General features: G+C 38.9%; 1 protein-coding gene across 3 annotated transcripts in view; it reads right to left on the minus strand.

Annotated features, from left to right (window-relative positions):
* Positions 1-2,770: 2,770 nt before the first annotated feature.
* The window catches only part of NRXN3 (neurexin 3), a 621,447-nt gene continuing 603,535 nt past the window's right edge, over positions 2,771-20,682 (minus strand). Inside the window, exon 7 of one of the 3 annotated variants that reach the window (XM_040225989.1) lies at positions 2,771-5,604. In XM_040225989.1, coding sequence (XP_040081923.1) covers positions 5,303-5,604 — 302 coding nt within the window. In that variant the 3' untranslated portion in view covers positions 2,771-5,302. Of the gene's footprint in view, positions 6,229-20,682 lie in introns of all 3 variants that reach the window. The other 2 variants (XM_040225988.1, XM_040225990.1) reach the window with 2 other exon arrangements.

Here is a 20,682-nt window from a genome sequence, read left to right on the forward strand (position 1 = left end):
GACTGTGTGGATTACAATAAACTGTGGAAAATTCTGAAAGAGGTGGGAATACCAGACCATCTGACCTGCCTCTTGAGAAACCTATATGCAGGTCAGGAAGCAACAGTTAGAACTGGACATGGAACAACAGACTGGTTCCAAATAGGAAAAGGAGTAAGGTGTATATTGTCACCCTGCTTATTTAACTTCTATACAATGTACATCATGAGAAACCCTGGGCTGGAAGAAGCACAAGCTGGAATCAAGATTGCTGGGAGAAATATCAATAACTTCAGATATGCAGATGACACCACCCTGATGGCAGAAAGTGAAGAGGAACTAAAAAGCCTCTTGATGAAAGTGAAAGAGGAGAGTGAAAAAGTTGGCTTAAAGCTCAACATTCAGAAAACAAAGATCATGGCATCCAGTCCCATCACTTCATGGGAAATAGATGGGGAAACACTGGAAACAGTGGCTGACTTTATTTTGGGGGGCTCCAAAATCATTGCAGATGGTGACTGCAGCCATGAAATTAAAGGACGCTTACTCCTTGGAAGGAAAAGTTATGACCAACCTAGATAGCATATTCAAAAGCAGAGACATTACTTTGCCAACAAAGGTCCATCTAGTCAAGGCTATGGTTTTTCCTGTGGTCATGCATGGATGTGAGGTTTGGACTGTGAAGAAGGCTGAACACTGAAGAATTGATGCTTTTGAACTGTGGGGTTGGAGAAGACTCTTGAGAGTCCCTTGGACTGCAAGGAGATCCAACCAGTCCATTCTAAAGGAGATCAGCCCTGGGGTTTCTTTGGAACAAATGATGCTAAAGCTGAAACTCCAGTACTTTGGCCACCTCATGTGAAGAGTTGACTCTTTGGAAAAGACTCTGATGCTGGGAGGGATTGGGGGCAGGAGGAGAAGGGGACAAGAGAGGATGAGATGGCTGGATGGCATCACCGACTCAATGGACATGAGTCTGAGTGAACTCCAGGAGATGGTGACGGACAGGGAGGCCTGGACTGCTGCGATTCATGGGGTCGCAAAGAGTCGGACATGACTGAGCGACTGAACTGAACTGTGGCAATAAAAACTGTGATTTGGGAAGCACAGAAGACTGTCCTTTGAAGCAGAAAATAGTTTACCATTTGAAACTATGGTACTTCTACTGAAGGAGTTGATTGAAGCAGATTTTTATAGGGGTATGCACATTCCTGGTGTAAAGCTCAAGGAGAGCTCAATGAATCAATATATCAGTGTGATTTCAACTGTAAGAGGAATAAAAACAATTATGATGCTAGGTAATGAAATAAAATGATTGTTCCAGGGATCTTCTGTGGACTTTTAGGAAGAATTTTTGATTTTTTTTTCCTGGAACAATAGCAGGTGATTAATAAGACAATTTAGCCATTGCTGTTTGAGGGCTATGGGCCAGTCACTGTGCTTATAACCAGGCATTTTTATGTGAGTGAGCTCATTTAATTATAGAACAGCACTAACAGGAAGGCGATATCATTTCAGTTTCATGGATGAAGTTAAAGTCGTTGCATACTTTATTCAAGGTTTGACAGCTGATAAAGGACAGACCCAGGATTCACAGCCAAGATTTATGAACTAAGCTTTTCTGATTTCAAAATCCATGGCCAAAGTTAAACACACTGGAAAGAGATGGTATAGTCTCAATATTTCCTCATGGAGACAATGAACAAGTACTTCTGTTCATGGACATTAACCAAAGTATCTGAGCAAATGCCACTTAGATCTTGATAACTCTACTATATTACCCATCATCTGGAAATTTCTCTGGCAAGTTTAACGTTTTATTAAATCTATACTTCCTTTGCTTACCCCAACTTCGGCCAAGTTGAATACTTTATGTAAATTATCTGAGACAGGAATAAAAACAGGAACTTTTCATAGTTCAGTATCAGTAAGCCTCATTATCTTTTTTTTTGATAGTCAATAATATAACCATTTCACCAATGAAATCTGAAGGAACCGGGTTAATCATGTTTGTTTTTAATTATAACTCTTTAAAAACTGGTAACCAAAATATGGCTATAGTACAGGTATTTAGTTAACCCATGTTTCTAGATTATGATAAAAAATGTAGAGTATCATGGATTATCCAGTTGGCAAAGCAAGCATGTGCCTAAGGAACCAGCATATCAAGGACACCTGAGATATGACAAAGGTTCCAGCTGTAGTGAATGTTACAGAACTTTGTAATCTGAAAATCTAGAAAGAAGCTGTTAAAGTTTAAGCACTCACTTAAATTTGACTTCGGATTTAGTGTTTTTCTGAAAAATTTCAATATGGTAGGAGGCTTGGAAAGAAGCCACCTAAAACTTTCCAGTGCTTCAGATAGGAACATGGTTCTGGAAAACTGTTGAAAGTTTGTTAACTTATAGCAAATACTTTATGTTACCACACACTTAAAAAAATATAGTATCTAATAATTTTTTTTCAGAATAAAATTCTTCTGTAGTCTTACCTGTTTAGGAAAGTTTTTCCTTCCTGGTTACCTTATCTAAATAATAATGTAATAACAATCATTATGTAAACAATAATAATCTAAATAATAATGCCTCAGTTGACAGACAATAACTGCTTAGCCCACAAATATATCACTTTTGATAACTTTAGATAAGCAATTAGTAGCAATTCATAATATTTTATTTCACATGAACATGGTCCTAGTTTCCTTAACTTCTCATATGATGATCATACTTAGCCCCAGTGCAAGATCTTTTAATGAATATTTGGAAAATAAAAATGCATCATCATACAAGGATTGGGAAGAACATTTTATTGCTAAGCATATCCTTGAACGAAAATGCAAATATGAAATAAAAGAGAAAAGGAAAAAAAAAAGCAGTAACTTCACAACATCATAAAATAAATTTCTTAAGTTTGCTCATAAAACAACAGGAATATGATAGAAGCTAACATACAGAATGCACATGTTCCCATAAAATTGTCCAAATAGAAACTTACACTAAAAGGAATATAACAAATGTATTTTTACACAAATAAAAAAATGCAAAGAAAGAAAGCAGGAAATCAGTTCACAAGACCTCAAGACTCCAAGAACAGCAATCTTTTACAGACATCGAGATATAATCAACTTCATATAGGTTGGGCCATTTAGGTTATCTAAAATCGTGCTTTGATACCTCTTTATAATCCCGTCTTTTCCAATGATAACAAAATAATCCAAAACTCTTAACACATTGAAATATCAGATAATGAGGAACACCTCTTTCCATACACATTAGTAAAGGCTACCATCATTGAGATTGCATTTTTTGCCCCACATCTTTAAGATATTTTCTCAAAGTCAAATATTCATGCAACTTACAAAGACCAGCAAGAGTAGATTTCTAAATCTAAACAGCTGATTGATTTTCATCTGTACAAAAGAAACTGTATATATCTGACCCTCCAGAGGACACATTTCATTTTCGTGTAAATATTCATCTTGCTTTGCCTCTTGCTTTTGGGTTAGGTATGGCCACAGAACCAGTTTATCGTTTTACTGTACATTGATTCCTCTTTTCAGAAAGAAAGACAACTGGAACAGAAACCAAACAAACGGAAATAAACAAAGGAAAGAACAGTTCTCAAAGTGCTATGTACACAGGTGGCGAAGGAACTATACCAGCAAAAATGTAATAAAATATGTAAACAAAATCTGAGAAGAGTTTTTTTTTTTAATTCTCCTTGACACAGTTAACTGTGACAAAACTAAAACTCACACTTTCTTCACATTTTAAGGTTTACTTTTTTGTTGTTTTGTTATTTTCTTTGAAAACAACATTCTCATTCCACTTCAAGATTTTAACAGTTTTCCTGTTTCAGTCATCCCATCAAACATACCATGATAAATATATCTGTATATATATTTATTTATATATATTATACTATTAAATTCCATTTTGTGTGTGTGTGTGTGTGTCACAGCAGCTTTATTCATTTGTTATTTATTTATCTTTAGAAAAGATGGGTGAAGGGAGATATGAGCAAATGGAAGGATAGTTATCTGTAAATGTCAGGCTGGAAAATTAAATCACTAGGAAAAACATGATCATGTTGGGGGTGGGGGAAGAGCTATGAGTTTTGCACTCTGTCATGCCATATTTGGCTTGTGTGACCTTTTGTGGTTCTATCACAAGTTGAACTCCCCTATTGTCCGTTTTGATTCTTTAACAGACTTCTTGTATTGTCTTTTCTCTTATATTTGCATGCATTTCAATCAGTCACAGATCCAGCCCACCCCCCCGGCCCCCTTTCCTAGGAAAGGCTCTGTTTTAATTTGTGGGGCTATCTCCTTTACCTCAATTTGCCTGGGCTCATGGACAGGAACAATATTGTTAAGTGAAGCTGATAGCTCTGAGAAAACCAGCCCTAACCACATCTGCTCAGGGTTTGGGTGGCAAATTCTGGAATTTGATCCTGAGGGACCAGCTTTTCCAATCAAAACTATCATCCATCCCATGATTTTGCTATGTGTTCAGCAAAGCATCATATAGAAACAGACAACAGATTCTACAAACACCACAACCTGATATGTAGGGTGAACACCATGGTAGCTTTTGAGTTCATATGGCAATAGTCTCTCTTACTTCTGTTTTCTGAGATTTTGTTTTTCTTCTTCCTAACTTATGTCCAATTATTTTCAAAAAATAATCAAATACCCAAAAGCCATTTTTTTTCCCCTCAGATCTTGAAAAGTTACACGCACACTGGCCAGAACCAGATAAGGGTGGGTTTTTGTTGTTTTTAACTTTTTTTTTCTTTTCTTTTTTTTTTTGTTTTTTTGTTTTTTACATAATTAAACAAACAAACAAAAAAAACATTATTACAGTCAAGCTTCACAAACATTATTACAGACTCACTTGGAGTTATGGAACAAGTAAGCCATGAAGTTTTCTACCTTGGGTGAAAGGTCCTCAAGAGAAGGAAGCTTCCAAGTCTGCGAAAAGTTGGGGGGCCGGGGGGGGGGGGGCGGGGTGGAGCGGGGAGCCACCTGCTCGCTCCAGCGTGCAAAAGTGTGTGCTGGTTGACACAGCAGGGCAGAAAGAACTTTCTGTCTCCGAGCGGCGACTGCGTCAAAGAAGCCCATGGCTTGCGCCTTCCCGGTTAGGTGCATCTTGGTGTTCTGTTCACGAATGATTTTCCCCACCGGAGTCACGGTCCATACAGCCCCGTCTCCTGGGACAGTTCTGACCCCTGCGGAATGCTCAGGTTGCCAAGTACACGCGCGTCTGTGGGCAGAGGAACGACCCGGGCTCAGGTTGGCGCGCCGGGAGCGGCGGCGTGGCTCCTACACGTAGTACTCCTTGTCCTTGTTTTTCTGTTTCTTGTGGCCGCCCTTCGAGCTCGGTGGCTTCTCCTTGAGCAGCGTGCCGTTGCTCTGCGCCGAGTTGCTGATGTAGTTCCGCGTCTCGTCCACCTGGTAGGAGCCCTCGTCCCTGTTCCTGTACTTGTACATGGCGTACAGGAGGATCAAGATGCAGAGGGCGGCTGCAGCCACAATGCCGACGACCATCCCTGTTGTGCTGCTGGACTCGCGGATCACCTCTGAGGCCCCCGGGACCCGTCTGACTCCCGGCTCCGTGGGGTTTGCTGTGGGCACATTACGGAACATGGGGGAAGTAATTAGTGGGCTCTTCAGTTTGGTGCTGTCTAGCTCATAGGCAGTGGGCAACGGAAGCAAGACTAGATCAGGCTGGGGTTTGAGCTCACGGTTATTCATTTTGCCAGCTGGCAATTTGGGCACCATCCCAGACGAGGAGGAAGCTGTGAAGCGGATCAGCTCAGGGGACAAAGATGTGGTAGTAGTCCTACTAGTTTCGGAGGCTTTGTTAGGTCTAAAGTCCTTGGATTCCCACTTGGGCGCATGTGCTTTGTAGCCACCTTCGAAGATTGAAGTGGAAAGACTCTTATCTGTTACCAAGGAGAAGGTGGTGTAAAAATCTTCATCATCAGTAGGGGGCAGGTTAGAGTCAAAGGTTTCCCCTGAGCCATACCCAGATATCACCAAGCCATCATCATCACAACCATCGCTGCCTTGGTCCGACAAGCAAGGTAACCCCGCCTCAGAGGTCATAGACAGGGAATCTTTGGTGGTCTCAATAATGGTGAGGAGGGGGCGGAAGGTAGGGGGGAGTGTAATGGAAGGTGCACGAGTAGCAATAGGAGGGGTAGCTAAAGGGTCTTCTACAAGAAGAGGGATAACTAATTCACCTCCTGGGATGGAAAAGAAAAAAGAGAAACAGAATTAGTACATTTGGAGAAACACAAGTCACAGCCGTGCTCAGTAAATGCAGTTCATAGGTCACATCTCAGAAATGATGAGAGCCTTGGATGCACATCCAGACCCTCTCTACTTGCAGCCTAATCGTTCTAGGCTGATCTAGAGCCCATGGTATGCCTCTTGCCACCAAAACCTGAAATTCATAGAGTGAGGGCTTAGATATTTAAAGATACTCTCAAGTAATTATTTAGATAGAATTCAAATAGGCTTTTTTTCCAGGATCTGCTTATGGGATGATGACATTTAACTACACCATTGCAGATACTCACCATCAATTGTGCGTGTGTGTGTGTGTGTGTACTTGAACACATGCATGTGATTAATCTAGCATTTCTTTATTTTCTTCTTGCTGCTGCTGCTGCTAAGTCGCTTCAGCCGTGCCCGACTCTGTGTGACCCCATAGATGGCAGCCCATCAGGCTCCTCTGTCCCTGGGATTCTCCAGGCAAGAATACTGGGGTGGGTTGCCATTTCCTTCTCCAAGGCATGCATGCATGCTAAGTTGCTAAGTCGCTTCAGTCGTGTCCGACTCTGTGCGACCCCATGGACAGCAGCCCACCAGGCTCCTCTGTCCACAGGATTCTCCAGGCAGGAATACTGGAGTGGGTTGCCATTTCCTTCTCCAATTTTCTTCTTGGGTTTCTACTTATTTGCTCCCATTAGGATGAGAATGACAGATTTTCCATGTCACTGAGATCAAGATCAAGGAACACAAAAGAGCTCATCTTCAGTATTTTATAAGTTACTACTTTTTATTTCACATTTATCAAGTGTAGGCTTTGTTTAGTATAAGCTAAGTAAGGGGAACTTACAGAGATTGAAAATGTTCATATAACAGGCCCATTTTGACTATGCTGTTCCAGAAATTCCTCTGACTATAAAACAACAATTTGCTTTGTATTGGTCTAATGTTATATTCATACATTGCTTTTATGTTATATGCAATATATGCTGAGCAGACACTAGATTTTAAAAATACCCAGGCTATATATCCATGACTTACTGGAAACTTACTTTTAGATCCAGAAATATAGAGAGAGCAAAGTGAATTTTTAAGATCAGTGATGCTTATTTAGAGTGGTAGATATTTATCAGTGTACCCACAGACCCTCCTTACCACCCTTATACTAGGACTAGGTCAGGAAAGGAAGGTCAGGAGAGTTCATTAAATTATAGTCCCTGGAAATCATGGTTATCACAAATATTCTACGGTGGCTGTTACTCACCTAAATGTAGGGCCAAGCTTATTATTCCTGTATGTAAAGCAAGATAATTCTGTGTCTCTTTATAGTGTTATTTTCCAACAGAGAAAGAATCTCAGGAAGTCACAGTTCATGTCTTCTGTTAAATTTATTTAAAAAGTTATTCCAACTACTGTTTTTTAAAAATCTTCTAGCAGAGAGAGCATGATGAGTCCCTGGCCCAGTTAATCTGCTTTCATCCATGTCAGAAGCTTTCATTCTCTGCCAGAGAAACTGAGTCAGAGAGGTTGGCAACAGTGTACCTGATGTGTATCATATGGAATGGAAGGCACAAGAGAGCATGGGACCATCATTCCTGACCTACCCAACGATGCTACATAAGTGGGGAAATAAAACAAGATCCTTTCTAAGAATCTCAAGATGATATTTTGGCCTGTGCTCTAAACCCCAAGCTTCTCTTCTAGCGCTCAGAGTTTGCAGCTATTGAGCAACTGATTTTTGCAGATTTTAGAAAGCTTAGGCTTGCTTTCCTGGGCTAGCAGGCCTATTTTTTTTTTTCTTTTTTTTTTACATTGTGACCATATAGAATTCATATGTCTTGCAACTTATTTAATGCATAATTTACACACTTTTGCTAGTTTTTATAAGTGGAATTTAGAATACAGGCCCCCAGAGGTAAGCCAGTCTTAAAACTAACCCCGAGGTGCCTCCTTTCCCTCCTATTCTTCCAGCCCCGAGTGTTATATTTAAGGTGATGGAAGCAGGCAGTGTTTGAGTAAGGAAAGTGCAGTGAGAACAAAGGAGTGAAGGCTCGTGCAGTCTGCTTAAAGATTCCCTTAGGACTGACCAGAATGATTTTACTTGCCTTTGGAGGACAAGGCAAGATTTTCGTACCCATCTCACCCAGAACAAAGGTAGAACAAAGGTTTAGCACGGGTGTTCTTTTCTGGCACAAATACGGGGAGTTGTTTGCCTTTTAGAGCAAGGATAAAAGTCAACCCAATATATATTAAGTGGAAAATAAACTGGGATAAAGGGCAAGGAATGACTGATTTGTTGGGAGGCAAAGTCCTGGGACAGATAATTGAATGCAAAGGCAAATTGTTAAGTAGGATGTGAGTGTCCCTTTAAATGAGATGAAGATCACTGTCTTCCTGATTACAGAGTGGCATTCATTTGCACTTTTAGAGTGCCATCTGTGACACCCAACTGGAGTCTTAACGTTTGCCTGTTTTTCCCCCCTGTCTTTTCAATCCTAGCTAAAGCTTCCAGAGTGTCTTTGTTGTTTAAAAAACCTACAACATCTACATGCTGCTCATTCTGCAGTTGAATCACTTCCACTTTTCTTTGCGTTTCACTTCTCATTCAAACACCCTGAAGTGAGCATCTCTCTTGGAGCAGGAAAAAAAAAAGTGAAATTCATCCTTTCCATGATGGGAAGGAAAGAAGGTCTGGAAGCTTACTAATTAACAAAGAGCTTCTAAAAGTTGATGAGGCCCTTTTGTGAAATGGTAAAAGCTTATTTCAAAACTAAAATGATGGGTAGGCTGGTACAGAGTTTTAATAACAGAATCTGTTAAAACTGTTAATTTTCAGTTTTCTTGGCCATGCTACTATTAATCCTAGTAGTAGTGATAAAAATGACAAATTATGCCCCTCTTACGGGCTTTTGAGCCTAAAACCTGGTAATGCTTTATCAATGAAATTGTAGAAACTTCCATAGCTCCCCTGCCCTTGCAACTCAAGGAATTGGAAGAATGTCTTTAGTTTAAAAGGGAGTCCACTGGGGTGTAGGAGTTGGTGTTATAAAGGGGAATTAGAGTGAATATAGGTGGAAATTTTTAGATAACAGTAAACGGGAAAGGTGCCTGGGACAAGTATATGCCATTTTTATATCAAATTTTATATTTAAGATGACTCTAGGGTCCAGACGAGTCCAAGGGCTCTCACATCATTTGAGATAAACAGACGAGGCATGTGTTTCTCCCATCATTAGATCCTTACTAGAAATGACTTTGACTGCAGAGGGCTACTTAAGATTTCATGTTTATTTGTGTTAATCCAAAGTGACTTTCCTCAGAAATGTTGGAGCAGCTGATAACTTTTTTCACTGCCCAAAGACCATGAAGTCAGTGATCTCTCAGATGGCCATGCTTACAAAAGTATTCACAGAAGCAACAAGCTTAAAGTCATCAGAAGCTGCTGGCAGAGTATTACAAAACCTGTAATCCATCACAACTCTCATTTCTTATTCTGTCCCCAGAACTCTTCTTTGGTTTGGAATAAGAACTATCTGTTTTCCTTAAAGTTAGCATTTTAAATCAGGAATATATACTCTTTTTTGACAGGGTTGTGCTCTTCTTTAAACCAGAGAGATCACTAGAGGTATAAAAGGTCTATTTTAGCCCTGAAGGCTGCCCTGCTTTTTTGCTTTATGAGTGTATTTATAGATATATAATTCATGTGTCTAGGGCTGATATTCAGCAAGAGGGGCTCTCTGCCATTGGAAAAGACAGTGTATTAAAAATTTAATAGAACTCTTCTGAACTGTGAGAATGTTGTAGGTGATAGTGATGTGGTGGGTCATCTCAAAACACAAGAAGAGAAGCAGAAAGTTTCAATATGGCTCCAACCTTTGCCTCTCTGGAGATATTTGGGTCTTAGAAGTCACAAAAATATGAAAAACAGTGACACTGAAGAATGAGACTCTGGGAGAAGACACCATGCTCCAAGTCCTTAAATTTCTTTTTATCTGTGTTTAGGTTCTTTACCTCATCTCTTATTTGCATTTTTCTAATTTTTCTGCTGGGAAACTCATGCACAGTGGGGAGAAGTCATTTTTCCCCACCAAATTAATTATTGAATTGTATTCATTTAGTCATTTGGTGCCGCAGAAGTGTATACTTGTAACACATCCATATCTGGAAACTTGGAACCGTGAAGCTCTTCTTCAACTGTCCTCAGGAAAAATAGTCATGGATAGACATGGCAAGTCCCTGGGAAGCAGACACCGGAAAAATTCAAGTGTCTCGAAGGGACTTAGCTTTTTAAATAGTATTTTAATGAGATGAGAATCTTTAGGCAGGACATTTTCCCCCTAGTTTCTCTGAAATGGATTTGATTCCAAAAGGCTACAGTCTATTCTTTTCAAGATGTGCCCAGATAAGATGAACAAATAGCCCCTTGATATCATCGTGTGGGTGTGCATGCTAAGTCGCTCAGTCGTGTCTGACTCTTTGCGACCCCATGGACTGTAGCCCACCAGGCTCCTCTGTCCATGGGATTCTCCAGGAAAGAACACTGGAGTGGGTTGCCATGCCCTCCTCCAGGGGATCTCCCCAGCCCAGGAATCGAACCTGCATTTCCTGTGTTGGCTAGTGGGTTCTTTACCACTAGCACCATCTGGGAAGTGTAAAAGAAGGAATGTCTTGTGGAGTTTTTCATCTGCATATTGGTTAAGAGTTTTGCCTTTGAAATCACTCAGACTTAAGTTAGCATCACAGTTTTCTGGTTTACTAGCCCCATGAGTTGGTCAAATAATTCTTTGTAAAATGGAAATAATAACACAGCTTACCTCAAGCCACCAGTATAAATAATGATTCATGTTAGTGTCACTTAAAATGCATGTTAACTATTTAGCACAGAGATGACTGCTATTCTAATATGCTAGCTATTAGTAATATTTCTATTAGGTATTTGGGGCCTATAAACACTGATACTGTTGATTACTTTTTTCTGACCATTTTTAACAGAGTAGTCTCATGCTGAGGTAGAAGTATAATAATACAGGATCTAGATAATTAAGGCTATTTTTAATGCAGTGTTTGAAGAATGTTATAATAACCCCAAGAGCTTGTATTTAAAAGAAATGACTAGCCTTATATCAAATGGACTTAGGCATCTTCAACAAAAACAAAAGGTTTCAACTAGATAAAATAGCACTCCATTTAGGAGGTTCTTAGTTTTAAACCTAAACTATCATCCGACATATCAACACTATATACTCATATAAACCAAGGCAGATAAGGCTCACTCACAGATGCTGCTGTATTAGAATCATATCCCATATCCACGCTTCAGTTTGATATTTTTGCAATAGTAATACTAATACCTAAAATTAGAGTGAAGCAAGTAACTTCTTCATTTAAAAATTCTATAGCACTTCTTGCTGATCTTATGTTTCCTGAAGTGCATAACTGATCCAAATACCTTTAAGGGCAAGGGGTATTCTCATGGTAGAGTCACACAAAATGGTAATACCTACCGAAAACATTTCCTAAATAAAACTTTAGGTGTGAAAATCATCGTGTTTCTTCTTGAGAGAATCCTAGGATCCTTTTAAAGCTTACCTGATTAAACCCCTGAGAGAAATGGCAAATATTAATCGAAAGGGAAAAGGAAAGACAGACAGGAGGAGGGGAGGTTGGGTGCTTACTGTGCATGGGTGTCTTTCACCATAGTTAGTTGCATACTTTGGAAGGCAGCATTATCATATTATTATAGGACAATACTTAAGAAATCTGAGATTCATGATGTCTCTTTTCTTAATCAGTCTGATTTTGTAGTTTTCAGTGATGGTGATATTTTAATCCTGGATAAAACAAACTCTACCGTAGTCACTTGAGAGTATCTTATTCCCCCTGTGCTGAAGGAAAATAAAATCAGGGACCGATTTCCCCAAATGTTTTCTAAGGAGTTAAATTAGGATGTAATCACCACTAAAACACTTGTCGTTAACTCAATTAATTTTCTTCTAGGGTACAGGCCTCCCATAGGTTGTATCTAATTTCATATCCCACTGTAGAAACTACCATTACTTTCAAAGCTTTAAAAGTTGGTTCAGGCAAAGAGGTCAGGCTTCCCTTGGATGGTAAGAACAATTTACCTATACCTTTCCACCAAGAGTAGAATTCACATCAATTATTAGGAGCAATTCAGCACAAAACATAACAGTGAAAATTAAGCAAATAGACACAAATGAAATAAAACATTTACTCTTATCTTAAAAAATCATAGAGTAGAAAATAAAATCAACTTCAGGGCCAAAGTAAGCTAGAGGGAAAGAGAGCAAATAACATCAACATCAAGGCATTCACAATATAAGGAAGGACAGAAAGAAAAATAAAAGCAAATAAAAAAATACAGGTTGTTGTAAAGAAAATAAAGAAAGAAATCATTTCCATATAGACAAAAAAATTTTTAAAAAAGCATACTGTATTAATTTATAGTCAACTTACATCAACAAATTGCCCGCATGTTTTTTGGCATGAAAGAAAAATTTACAAAAGAAAGTTGTGTAAGAATGCTCTTGGACAAATAGAATTGCCACTTTCTTGTAACTTGCTTTTTTTGTTGTCATTTCTTTTAAAACTTTTGAGCAAAATGTCTAATTTTCAAATATAATAATTTACAACAGAGGATGATACAGGAGGCAACAACACATACATCCACACCACATAACATGAAAAGAAAAAAAATCTGCACTTTATCAATTTCTTTTTTACTTTCAGGGGCTTGGGAGGGCATCAGTTTTGAATCTGAAATTATTCTGATTGCGATGATTTAAAAAAAAACTTAAAAAAAAACCTGTTTAATTTTATAATTTGCCTTTAAAAAATCTATGAATCTAGAGAATTTTGAATGAATTTCTGCATTAATATAGGTTCTCAGATATATATTGAGTTTAAATCTTTTTGTCTTTTTTTGACAAGTTCTAGAATTTCCTTATTTGAAGGGGATGGATGACAGCACATCAATTTGAACAATGCTAAAGAAAGGAGGGGGATGGGAAGGGAAGATGCAGAAAGGGTAGGGCCGTATCTATGAGTGTACTACACAAGAGATGAAGATGATGGGAGTAAATGTGTAAGTGAGTCGCCATGTCCATGTAAGGGCGGCACGGAGTGATCTAGCTGCGTTAGAGCTTCTGGCTGTAAGGAAGGGATGGGCAATATACAAAAACAAATGAGCCTATACATGCCCATCTACAGATATAAAGAACAGAACTCTAACACTGACAATCTCACACACCCTAAGCTGCAACTTCTTCAACATGCAATTATTCCAAAAATCATTACAGTTTCATTAAAGATTTTCCAATAATAAAAACAGTTAAACTTTTGTCCCTACTAAAAGTAGCCAAGATACATGAAATAATAATAGTAGCAATAATAATAATAATAATAATACTTATAATAATGATCAGAAGGTTAAAAGCAAAAACAAGGAGACTAGGTTTATGCATTCAGGTTGAAAAACTTCAACGGCAGCCACACAGCCCCATCGAGAGTTAGGGGAGGGGGTTAGAGATCTTCCTGTGTGACTGAAAGACAAAGTTGTGCAGGGAGCCTGCTGGCTGGGTCGTTTATTACTTCCTTCTATAGGAAGGGTACTGTCTGAGTGATGTCACCCATCTTCCCCATTCCACCCATGGTGCGTGTGATTCTGGTGAGAGTGGGCTTATGTTAAAGATGTGGCTGTGGGAATTCTGCAGCTGAAGTTGTTCCACATTTAAAGAGGGAGTGGGGGAAAGTTGCAGAAAACAATTCATAACTTTTTTTTTGTCATAGTTTTGGATAAAACCAAATCTAAAGATCCAGCAATTAAAAAGAAACACATCAATATATATATATATAGATAGATAGATAGATAGAGTACAAAAAGCACTTAATTCCCAAATAAGAAGGGAGCAAAGGACAAAAAATAATTTAAAGAAAAAAGTAGTTCACACACTTTCAGAGATGAACAACCAGATGCACACGCTGAGGAGGCACAGACAGAGCAGTCAGGGGACACTTTTGTTGTTGTTGTTGTTTTGTATTTTCTGGCTTATCGACTCCCCTTTTGGTGATAGCCAACATTAAAAACAAATTTTGCATTTTCTTTGAAAAACAAAGTTTGCATTTTCTTAAAATTTTGTTTTGTTTTGCTTTTTTTAAAAAAATAAAAAGGGCGTGCAGTCTGGATGTACGTCCTAAATAGACATTTGAGAGAGGAAAAAAAGAGGCTAAGACTGACAAATGGGTAATTGTCTATTATCCTGTCACTGCAGGAATGCTAACCAAGTTAATACATGCTAAAAGTAAGTTGCATTTAGGGAAAATAGAAAAACAGAACAGCAAGCTAGGGTTGGGAAGAGGTCAGCAAGACAAATTCGAGAGTAGGAGAAAGGTATTGGATTTAGTTTCATGCCTTTCCAGTAGGGGCAGAGGGCATCCCAAGACTTCCTGCCAATTGCATTCTTGTAAGCATGTGTGTAGATATGTGTTCATGTGTTGGGCACTGAAGTAGAGCGTGTAGAGGCAGCAACTGAGGTAAAAAATACATGTGAGTTGGTGGGTTCTGCTCTAGGAAACTTAGCCCGGATTCATTCACAATCTCAGAAGGCACATTTTGTAAGACATAGAGGGGTCATCATTAACACGGCTCCATGTACGTGTTCTTGGGCTTAGCCAAATTGACAGGGTACACGTGTGACAATTGTGGTCATCAAATGTACCTGATAAATGGAGAGTTTGGAGCTTTTCCTAAGTAACAGGAGCAAACTCCCACTCTCCAGTCCTCTGCTCTGAAAGAGCGCAGTGCCACAGAGTCAGTAAGCTATAGGATCGTCAGGCAATGAAGGTAGCTTATTTGAAGGACATTGGGGGAAACTGTGCCTGTCTCCTACAGACTGTGTGGGAAACAAAATGCTCCATTCAACCTACAGTGACAGAAAGAAAAGAGAAAATGTGTGTGTGTGTGTGTGAGAGAGAGAGAGAGAGAGAAGATAGGGCAGAAAGGACCATGGGGAAAGAGTTTTTAGAAATGGCCTCAGCCTCTACTGGAAGCGATCACAAGAATTACACTAATTAGTTTGTCCCTGTGAGAACATTAATGGTCAACCAAGGACTGGGGAACCCGGGTAGGAGAACCACAGAGGTGAGACACTTAAGAGCATCTGGTTCTGACAGCCAATTCCAACTACTCCTAAGAAGCTTTTTGGGGTGACTTTGACAAATAGAATACATTTGTGAGGAGGAGTCAGACTTTTGTCCCCTATGGGACGCCCCTTTTATTATTTTATTTTAAAATGATCATAGTAATGTGTCCCCATGGGTCAGTCCGTACCAAGATTTTTAGTCTCTGGTTTTATGTGAATTGTTATTCTAGGAACTTCACAAAGTACAGCTGGAGGTTTTAGGAGGAGGGGGAAAAAATCCCAATAATATAGGAAAAGAAAAACCCTTGTTGCCATTTAGTTAATTTTTTTGGAATAATTATACTTTTAACATTGAATTTTATTGTATGACAAAACCCTATAAATGTTAATATTGCCTCACAAGGCATCAGTTAACTTCTGGAGAACAAAGTTTTAATAACATTCACATGGGCTATTTTTTGTTTCATGGGCATTTTTGTAGGAAACATAAGTGATATAAATCTGAGATATGCCCAGGAATCATACTCCTGTAAAATGAGAGGTATTTTGAAGAAGATCCATCAGCAATTTGAGTCTCCTAAGGTTTATACTGACTAATTTACCTATTTCAAAATTGCTTGTTTTAAAGCTTATATAAGTAGGACACCATTTACTTTCTGGAAATCACTGGTTTAAACAATTGAACATACCAAACTTTATGGTTGTCATTTTGCAAATAAAATAATATATGTATTTTTTAAACCCATGGAAGCCACAGTTTCAAAGGAAGCCAACACAGTGCTATATCAGTGCATATACATTGTAGAAGTCAACCAGCAGTTAATACACACGAAGCTTGTCTGATGTCTAACATAAGATAGAAAATAATGTTGCGAGTAGCTCATAATCAGGTCACAACTTCATTTTCATATTTCATTAGATATCTACAATAGGTTTTTATTACCAATAACTGCACGGTTCTCTGTATATGCCTCTGCTGAGTGTTAAGAATGCTTTGGGATTATATTCCATTGAGAACAAACAATACAATAATTTGACTTGAAATAGCATATTTTGATGTGACATTTTTATCCCACTATTCCAAATAACTGTCTAAATGCAAAACCCGACTTTTAAGAACATCAAATGCAATCAGATGGAGTTACTCCGAATGCATCTCGCAAAGTGCACTTGTTTTGAAGAAATATGTTTCTCAGCTGCCTGTGGTTGTACCTGAGAAGCCCAAAGAATACTGAAGGAATTCAAGGTGCAAACCTGCCTCTCTGGCAGAGTGGGTCCTGCTCAATAAGGACACTGTCTTCAGTGTGCACAGGTGAGATCCCAGAGGAAAGTCCAAATGAATTATTTTGTATAACCTCCAAGATGGAAAAGACCCCAGAACACCATCAAGCCCAGTACTCAGAATTGTATTTCTATATTAATGATCTGCTTGCTAAATAAAAGCAACTTTTTATACTTAAGAAGAAAGATAGGATAAAACATTACAAAAAGTAGTACTATATTTTCAAACCTCATGAGGTAGGACGTTTACATGTAGAAGGACCTTGAATTAATGACTTCTTCCCCTATGTTTACAAAACCCTTAACTTGTACCTGCAGGTCTGTCCCCTAATCTCCATTCTTTTCTGTGAACCTACTGCATTCTATACAGATTTTTCAATGACTCCAACGCTCCATTTCATTTAATTGGTTTTCTTCTCACTTTCAGCTAGATTCTAAGAACTTTAGGGTGAGAATATTGCATCTTTTTATCTTTATTTTTCCAACTAGCCAAAATACTAATAATCATTCAAACATTTTTGAATGAACTAATGACTATCATTAACTGCTTTTTTTTCACCCCTACACTAGCCTAGAGCTTTCCATAGAGGAATTAAAATCTCATATCAAAAGTGGCTCCCCTTGTACCTGAAATCTAGTATATGGGACAGAAGTCTTAGAGTCTGGAGACCTGAGTTCCAATCCTGATTGTATTACCTACTATGCTAGTTTGTTAGGACATGGAAAAGTCAGTTAATCCTCCTGAGTTTGTTTCTCCATGTGTAATATGGAGATTATAATGTCTGGTTAATTAACCTATCTCAAAGGGTAAGTTTATACAACTGAGACTTTGAATGTGAAAGAGCTTATACATTATAAAGGGCTCTTCAAATGTTTGTTACTATTTTCTCCAGAGTTTACACTATAGCATCAACTATAAAATGAGGGTGTCCCCGACAATGGAGATCAGCACTACTCCAAGCGTGATACTTGGAGTATGTGCTCCAGCTTATTCATCAAACAAATAATAGCCTCAGTCAAAAATCTTCACATAAGTAGTATTATTACTGTGCTGTGCTTAGTCACTCAGTCATGTCCAACTCTTGAGACCCCATGGACTGTGGCTCACCAGGGTCCTCTGTCCACAGAATTCTCCAGGCAAGAATACTGCAGTGGGTTGCCATTCCCTTCTCCAGGCGATCTTGCCGACCCAGGAATCAAACTCGGGTCACCTGCCTTGCAGGCAGATTCTTTACCATCTGAACCTCAGGGAAGCCCCTGTTGAACTTCTCTTGAACTCCTGTTCTACCTCTCCAGCAATGCTAAGTTCTTAAAGTTCATATTTCAGAGGAAACATTAGTTCATATTTCAGAGGAAATTTGTTATTTCTGCGTATAATTTTATAGTTACTTTGTTTCCCTCTTCTGTGGGTTAGAGTTAAGCTCCAAAGAGGCCATATTGAGATATGTTCCCATAGGAACATTTTTTATCAAGTCATGTGATTTGATACAAGTTACTCCTCACCCCAACCCCTGGAATCTCAGTTTGCTCATTTACAAAATCAGAAAGACAAGTCCTTTTAGCTCACAAATGTATGTAAATTTAAGTAAAATTACTTTGGAAACTAGGCAATATTTTATTCAAATGGAAGAAGATGTTATTCGCTATATCCTAAGAGTTCAACACCACTTGTCACTACTGAAGAAACCAATTAGGATAGTGACAAGGGTGGATTTCTCATCAAATTCACTTGGAAAGACATATCCTAATAAGGATATGGGGGATAAGATGAGGATATGAAGGCATGGAGGGTCAAGGTAGCATTTTAGTTCTTTTCTTCCAGAAGAGTTAATATTGGTTAAGATATTCAAAAGGGAAAACTCACTTAAGAAATTTCCAGGAATTAATATTTTTATTTTCATTTTGTTTGGATGGTAATCAGGTATTAGTACAAGTAATTCTGTCTTCACTCAGGATATTACAAGCTCCTTGATGCACAAGCTGAATCTTTCTAATTATTTTATGTTTTTTTAAGTCCATCTAACATAGAGCAGGGCACACCTCACGTCTTCAGTACATATTTGTTGAATTCAGCTACAAAATATAGAACAATTTGCAACACTTGGATCTCTGATTTGTGAAGTGGGTGGGATTCAAAAACAAGTCATCCTTATCGATACTCATTTATTTAATCAAGAGTTCTCTTCGGTGAGTATATTCATGAAGAGAAACAAAGACAAATAGCAGTGTAAATAAGGCTTAAAGCCATGAATTTAGCAACTGCTCTCCTTTTAACCTTCCTTCTCTGTGGGTTTTTAGGGCTAAAATATGCATATAGGTCATTATTTGCAAGCTACTAGGTCTTCATAATATTATTAAAGTGCAAGACAGTAGCTAATAGAAAAGATTTGTTTTATCCACATAAAGATGACCTGTGTGCCAGTCAGAAATGAAGACTGTCTGAAATACTTTCTTCCTTTAGCTTGAATAGCCCAAGATTTTTTCCAGTTTTCCTCCTTCTCTTCTGATCCTTCATCCTTCTATTTCTTGGTTAGTTCCAGGTGTGGCCCTAGGCCAAGCCATCCCATCCCATCCCTTTTCTGTAAAGATCTATCACCTATATGATGGTGATTTGCAGTTCAAGCCTCCTTTCAGATTCCAATTTCCCATATCCAACTGGCTACTCAATGTTCCCACTGCAATATCTAAGCAGCACCTTAAATTCAAAAGGGCTAAGAGAGAACTTTGGATTCCACTGTCCGCCTCCACTTGCATCTTTCCCATCTTTTGGGTGTGACCCAATTGTTGTTTAGTCACTAAGTCATGTCCAACTCTTTGCAACTCCATAGACTGTACAGTGCATATGTGGAGGTGAGTTGGGGTAGAGCCTCAGATAACATGACTAATTAGGGGATCCAGGTGAACAAACCCCTAATTAGTCATGATATTTGAGCCCCTACCCCAACTCACCTCAACACATGCGGTGTAGCAGGAAGTTCTGCTGACTCTGGCAACAAATCCCTTACAGTGACTTTCCCCCATAGCTATCACCCATGTCATGGAGTAAGCCACTAGAGTTCCTTGCCTGGACGCTGCAGTAGCCTCCCCATCGATTTCCCACATCCATTCTCCATAACAAAGCCACAGAAACATTCAAGAATTATACAGTATAAAACAGGTCAAGTCACTTTCTTGCTTCACATCTTCAAAGGTAGAATTTTCCACACCAAAATTCTGTACCATGACCTATGGTGAAAGTTGCCTTTGATCTGCCCACCACTCTCTGACAGCTGCCCCGGACCCAGAATGTCTCAGAATCTGGCCATGCTAGCTTCCCTTCCAAGAACACCCTGTTACTTTTTGCCTGGTTGATTTCTTCTGATGGTCCAGGTCTCTCTCCCAATTTTACTCCTCAGAGAGATCTTTCATGACTTCCCTAGTAAGCAACCTGCTCACTAACTGATTATCCCCTCATGATTCTCTGTAGAATTTACTAGGTAATTCACACCCATTTATTCATGGAATATAAGCTCCATGAGCATGGAGACTTTGTCTTATTCTCCAGTGTACTTAGAGCACTGCTTGGCACTTGGTATGAACTCAGGAAATCACTGCTAGTGAAAGAACCATGGCTCAAATAGCCTGAAAACCCTTCAAAAAGGGAGGTCAGGCTACTCGTCTCTCTTACAATCCTCCACAGCTCCACGCACAGTGCTATTCCCACAGGAGACCTTGGGGTAAATGGTCTGTAGACTGACTATTGAGGCATTGCAGTCTCTATTCTGTTTTATTTTCTTTTACTCTTCTCTAAACCAGATGGGATTTCCCTGAGTTCCAGCTAGCAGTTCCAATGCAAATTGGACCTTCTCATCCACAGCTGGCTTAAGCCTTCCTCCCAAACCCCACATCACTATCTAACTCATTCTTCCTCTCATAAACTGGTGCTGGGATGTTTATTAAAAAAACTCAGGCTTTCCTTTGCAGTTGTGAAAGCTAAAGATAAAA

The sequence above is a fragment of the Oryx dammah genome, unplaced genomic scaffold, assembly GCF_014754425.2.
Source record: "Oryx dammah isolate SB20612 unplaced genomic scaffold, SCBI_Odam_1.1 HiC_scaffold_26, whole genome shotgun sequence".
NCBI classification, from domain to species: Eukaryota; Metazoa; Chordata; class Mammalia; order Artiodactyla; family Bovidae; genus Oryx; species Oryx dammah.